At 39.5% G+C, this 6,210-nt stretch overlaps 1 protein-coding gene across 1 annotated transcript; it reads left to right on the top strand.

Moving 5' to 3' along the window:
- The first annotated feature begins 202 nt into the window (after positions 1-202).
- LOC147612978 (uncharacterized) lies at positions 203-3,833 on the top strand. The gene is made up of 10 exons (XM_086782730.1): positions 203-846; positions 952-1,162; positions 1,258-1,389; positions 1,500-1,978; positions 2,073-2,125; positions 2,343-2,477; positions 2,585-2,845; positions 2,966-3,216; positions 3,311-3,385; positions 3,486-3,833. Exons 1-10 carry the CDS (start codon positions 203-205, stop codon positions 3,831-3,833), a joined length of 2,589 nt encoding a protein of 862 aa, XP_086638856.1.
- Positions 3,834-6,210: the final 2,377 nt, after the last annotated feature.

Below are 6,210 nucleotides of genomic sequence, written 5' to 3'. Positions count from 1 at the left end.
GCTTTTATAACAGGCATGGGTGTATGTGTTTTTGCAAAGAGACTTTTGGCTTCTTTAAATGGCATGTAATTGAAAAACCCAATATTTTCTCTCTATCATATATATATATATATACTTGCAGGCAGTCAAGACTAGAAAGAGAAAAACTCTTGCAGCATCTAGTGCTAGTACCAAGAAATCAACCGTGGAGCCTACTGAGAGCATGGAGCATCTTGAAGATAAACAAGAGGATGAACAAATGGTTGAAGACACAAATCTGGCTACTAGTAAAGAACTAGTTCCTGTTGCAGCTACACAAGATGATTCAAAAGATAAGGATGATACACCTGACGAGCTGATTCCTCAAGCAATCTCTAAGGCAGATGGTTCTGACTTTTTGTCTAGGTTGGCTCTTAATCCTAGAATTCTAGCACCTAGGATTCCCCTTTGCAGGTGCAGGATAAATGAAAGGGTTAGAGAGCTTAGACGTGATTTGTCCAGATTAAAGTCAGTTTTGGAAAAAGAGGGCTATATGGCAATGAAGGGTAGCTTGATTCTATCAACTAATTTGCCTGATGGGTCTACCTTGGATGTTGATGAAACAATAACAAGTACTTGGGATAGGCATTGGCAGGCTATCAATGCTGAGTTTGAGGAGGAGCTTGAATCTAAGGAAGAGTGGTCTATGTTGAGGGGGAAAATGTTTTTTGTATGGGAGGGTAATCACAGGACTGCAGCTTGGATGGAGTGTATCAATGAGAGTTTTGCAAATAACAAGGGAAAGCATATCAGAGTTCAAGCTGAGTTCATTGTACCAAATGAAAAAGATGAGCAGGTTCTTGTGGCTACTCTACAGAGAATTAACTTGTAAGATTCTCTCCCATATCTCTTTATATAATGAATGAATTTCTTTTCAATTTGTATTTTTGCACTAGGATTTGTTAGTATTGACTATTGTCAATCTTTATTTAGGATGCATGAAGAGGCCATTGTTATTACAAATCTGAAGGATTATCTCTATCACACAAGTACCCTTTGTGCATTGGATGAGACACCTCTCATGGAGAGTTTCACTGAAGCGGAAAAGAATCACATTGCCTCCGTGAGAGTAAGAGAGGCAAGCATGGGAAAAAGGGTGTGGTATCCCTTGACCCAATCAATACTAGGCCGCATGGTTTTTGCGGTAGGTTTTCTTTTGAGAAAGTGGTTTCAATTCATTCTATGATTCTTTTTTTTTTACTTTTTGTTGTTTTTTTGGTTTTTCATTTTTTATTGCAGGGAAAATGGGACACGGCATTTGAGGTAGCATGCAAGAAGATCAATCCAGGACTTTCCAAAGAGGATAGAGATGTGGAGGTGACAAAGGCAAAGAAGAATGTTATCAAGACTTACAATAGAAAAATGATAAGGGTTAGTTGATATTCACTTTCATGTATTTTTGGATACCTTTCTTTTGAGTTTTAAAGGAATGACTGGCTATTTAAGCTTTTGTGTAAAAGGATATTGCTTTTATGTCTTAGATGCTTTCGGTGGTTAATCCATCAAATGGCAAAGAATGGTTTGAGATATTGTGGAAGCTTCCCTTTGAAGAGCCCCAATATAAAATTAGTTTGGAGAAATTATATGCACTATCCTCAGCAGCATGTTCTCCAATTCTTAAATGCTCAATGCTAAAGCTTCTAGGACAAGATGACAATGTAAAGCAATCTTATGGGATGCCTCTTGGAGACCATCAATACATTTCATGGTTGGCCAAGGAGGTGTGGATGGACCAATTGCTAGAGGATGCAGCCAGATTGGTAAAACAGGTGGTGGATTCTAATATCGGCAAGGAGAAACTGACATTGCCTCAAGAGCCAAGTTTGGAAACATACTTCATGGACATTGTTGGGAGGTATCGAGCTGTATTGTTTTATTCATTTGAGAGAGAGATGAATGTGGCAACGCCAGCAGCAAAACATGTTGACTTAAAAAATGCTTCTAGACGTTTGGTCTACAGGTGAGAAATAAGATATCAAGTTTAGTGGTATTGTTGTTTAGAAATATTTTAATATTATGCTTTTCTAAAAGTTTGATTTTTTGCTTGGGTTTAGATATTTGCTGATGCTTATCTCTACGAAGAAAATGTCTTTCTTGCCTCATGTTTGTAAGGCATGGACAGTGGATTCTACATTCAGCATGTACTCATGTTCTATCTTTAGAGAAAACAACCAGACAGGTGGGGCTTTTGATTATAACTGAGTGGGAGAGGAAGAAGTGCCCTTGGTGGCTGGACATGAAGAGGGGGGAATGTTTGGAAGAGGACAAAGAGATATACTTGCGGCATTTGAAGGGGGAGTGCATGTCTGACTCTGGTTCTTCAGGTTCTATTAATGAGGAGGAGAAGAAAAGGATCGATGAAGAATTGCGAGCCTTGAAGGAAAAGGACCTGCAGGAACAAATTCAAGCCTCAAATAAGGGGGGACGACCACCAAATAAGTCTGTGAATGAGAGTCAAGGTAAGTTTACTATATTGATGTAGGATTGCATATAATGTTATAAATGTGTACTCTTTAAATGGATGCATTTTTTGGTTTTCTGGATCATATAGTGCTTGACCATGCAGTTCCAAGAAGAAGTGCAAATCCATCGGGGTTTGTTTCATTGACTGCTTTTCGAGAGCAAGAGAGGCTTGGTGTGAGAAGTCAAGTGAATGTATGGACATATGACTATATTCAGTTGGGAAAAGAGTTGCTAGAGCATAATTTCAAGGAGGGCTTTGAAGTCATGAGACAATTTTTCATGAGTCACTCCGGAGAGAAAAAATTCAGAGGAGGCAAGCCATGTAGTTGGAGCATTGACTTCACTGTCATTGATTTGCCAACAGGTTTGTAAAGACCTGCCCCCTTTTCCAATGGAACCTCTCTCTTGGCACACCTCTTATTTGTAACATTTTTTGAAACTTGCTTTCTATTTTGGCTTATTTTCTTGGATTGTCTTTTCTCAGGAACTCCAGTTGCAGGCTTTGATGGGATTCCTTATTGGAATCAAATTAGTGAGGATCATATAAAGAGTTCTTTGGTGGTGGCCAATGCTGTGATGGATGACTTGGGTTGGGTTTTGGTTATCACTAGTCCTGCTCACCTTTCTCTTGTGGAGCGAGTTGCTACTAGGACACGCATGGTTGCCGGATTTCGTTGGGCTTTAAACTCTTCAGAGCCTTACAGCTATGAAACAAGACTAGGAGTGTCTACAAAGGTAATGCTACCATGTACATTTATATTGATGTTTATTAAGTAGCTTGCAAGTTGTTGAAAATAATACTCTCTCTCATTATTGTATTTACATGTAGATGACATTGCTGCATGTGGTGGCCTTCCATAAGGCTGGCCAAAAACCAGTTGTTAACCTTTTGAATGCTCAAAAGGTAAGTTATAAAGTGTAAGGTTTGTGCGGTTTGTGCTATTGTGTTGTGCATTCCTTGAATGGATAATTTAGTTGTGTTTGCTTCTTTTTCTTTTTTGTAGGTAGGACAAGCGTTGGACTTAGACTTCTCCAAAGAGGTCTTGGTCCATTGCTTGCCTTCATCTGCAAGGGCTAAGCATGATGGTAAGAGTGGAGGTTGGAGGGGCCCACTTGAAAAGAGTGTCCCCCTGATGTTGTTCTTCATGGAGGCCTTATGTCCACATTTAGGCTCAGTGCTTGAGATAGGAGGTGGGACTGGCTCTGTTATGAGAGCTGCTATGCACAGTGCACGATTGTGCATGGTGATTGAGAGAGATGATGAGATAACCAGTCATTTGATGCCATTTGTAGATAATTACTATAAAGTCAGCACTGGAACTGCTGACTTGGGTGGTGATTGTGCATGGTGATTGAGAGAGATGATGAGATATGTACCAGTCATTTGATGCCATTTGTAGATAATTACTATAAAGTCAGCACTGGAACTGCTGACTTGGGTGGTGGGTTTGGAGATTTGCTTGGGGATGATGAGGAGAGTTTGGCAATCACAGATGTTCCACTGGACTAGTGAGTATCTCTATGCTTTGAAAGCACCATGGAATTTTGAAATATTCAGATGATAAGGTTCAATGTTTCTTGACCATTTTGTAGTTGTTTGCCTTCTTATGCAGAGAGCATGGCAAGAGAGATGGAGGCAGACACTCGTTATGATCACACTACTCGGCAATCTAAGAAGAGACCAAAATGTTATTTTGTAGATGACATTGCTATTTCAGAATAACTGCAAGAATAGGGTTTTTTTTTCCCTTCCATGAATTACATGTATTGCCTTAAGTTTTGGACATCTTTGCTACAAGTGATTTTAATATTATGTTTTAATTATGCTATTTTGGTCATTTTTGTGCGCACATATAAAAGTGAATTAAAAGACTCACACACATATATACACACACATATGCATGCACACTACACATACATACACACACATACATAGGTCTTATTGCTTGGTAGATCTTATGGTGACAATTAGGTGGATTGCCATGACTACACATACATACACACACATACATAGGTCTTATTGCTTGGTAGATCTTATGGTGTGAATTAGGTGGATTGCCATGACTAAAATTATAAATTCGTCTATTGATATCATTATTGTGGGTGGGTTTGGAGATTTGCATAGTGTTGATGCCACATTGAACTATATGATCACTTTGAGGTGCATAAACGAAGATCATAAATATAATATCAATCCTTCCCTCTCTCTCTCTCTCGCGCACACACAGAAACACACACACACACACACACACACACACACAAAATGAGGCACCACATGTTTAGTCTATCTTACAATCGTTGAGGTGCATAACCAAAGTACATAAATATAATACCAATCCCTCTCTCTCTCACTCTCTCTCTCTCTCACACACACACACACACACACACACACACACACAAAATGAGGCACCACATGTTCAATCTATCTTACAACCTCTCTCTCTCTCTCTCTCTCTCTCTCTCTCTCTCGTTTGTCACCACCTGTAGTTTCAAAGAGAACTATAGTTGGGTGTCGGTCTTCTTTTTCTCGCTCGAAAGAATCTTGCTCGTAATTTTTTGCTCATTTTTCGAGCAAAAACCTCTGAGCGTCTGAGCGAAGGCAAAATATCTCAAGGAATACTCAAGGCAAAATATCTCAAGGTATTTAACAACAACCAAATGAGTTTCATTAATGCTTTTGGGATTGTGGTACATGGGTTGATGGTCAAGCAAAGCACGGAGGGCCTATTGTCCATGTAGCATACTATTGGTCAACATAGTAGCCAATGCAATAGATAGCCTAGTAATGGAGTAAAGGGAAGGGTGGTGATCTTCCTCTAAAAATGAGAGTTTGGATTGTAATTGTCTTACATGATTAATGTCTGTTATTTTACGCACAAAGAGAGAGATTTCACCATGAGAGAATCTCAGGCTAGGTTCTCTATTCACAGGAGATGCTCCTAATGGGGCATATAGTGAGAGTGGTATTATGGAGCAACATGTGTGGAGGAAAATGTGTGGGTGCCTTATTGTGTGCCTGTTCCTTAAAATGTGTCGCTCAATTTTTTCCTTGCTCGAAAAGTTTTGCTCGGAGAACGGGAGGACTCCCACTTTTGCAAGTAGTCCTTAAAGGCTGTGCACATCAGTCGTTGGAAAGTTGTTGGGGCATTGGTGAGGCCAAAAGGTATAACCTTATAAGCATAGGTACCCCACATCATGTTGAAGGCCATCTTGTGTTGGTCTTTTGTAACCTGAAAACCCATCTAAGAAGCTATAGGCTTCCTCACCTGCTACCCGTTCTAATACATGTTCCGTATATGGCAATGGGTAGTAGTCTTTCCTGGTGGCTACATTGACCTTTTTAAGATCAACACAGATTCTTAGCTTTCTATTCTTCTTTGGCACAATCATGATTGGTGAAAGCCAATCTATGTGCTCAATCTCATAGATGAAATCGGCAACAATGAGTTTATCAATTTTCTCCTTTACAATTGCGCATATTTTGGATTCATTTGATACGTTTTTGCCTAGATGGTCTCAATCCTTCCATAAATCAGGATAGTGTGTTGAACCACCTCGAGTGGTACACCCTTAATGTTTGTGTATTTCCAAGCAAAAAAATCCTTGAACTCTTTGAGGAGAGTAACAAGTTCTTCTTCTTCAGTAGCAGTTAAGCCTTTAGCAATGTACACAGGTTTGGTATCCTCACTTGGCTCTATAATTTCTACCTCTTTTTAACTTCCGCTTTGG

Source organism: Cibotium barometz, chromosome 44 (genome assembly GCF_041138505.1).
Source record: "Cibotium barometz isolate CiBa-2024 chromosome 44, ASM4113850v1, whole genome shotgun sequence".
In the NCBI taxonomy this organism is placed as follows: domain Eukaryota; kingdom Viridiplantae; phylum Streptophyta; class Polypodiopsida; order Cyatheales; family Cibotiaceae; genus Cibotium; species Cibotium barometz.
This window is presented reverse-complemented; position numbering and strand designations above follow the sequence as displayed.

Coding starts and splice junctions, on each gene's coding strand:
- LOC147612978 (XM_086782730.1), top strand. CDS start 203: ATGGAGCATCTTGAAGATAAACAAGAGGATGAACAAATGGTTGAAGAC. Junction 1,390..1,499: donor ACAATAGAAAAATGATAAGG/GTTAGTTGATAT, acceptor TTTATGTCTTAG/ATGCTTTCGGTGGTTAATCC. Junction 2,126..2,342: donor GTCTTTCTTGCCTCATGTTT/GTAAGGCATGGA, acceptor CTGGTTCTTCAG/GTTCTATTAATGAGGAGGAG.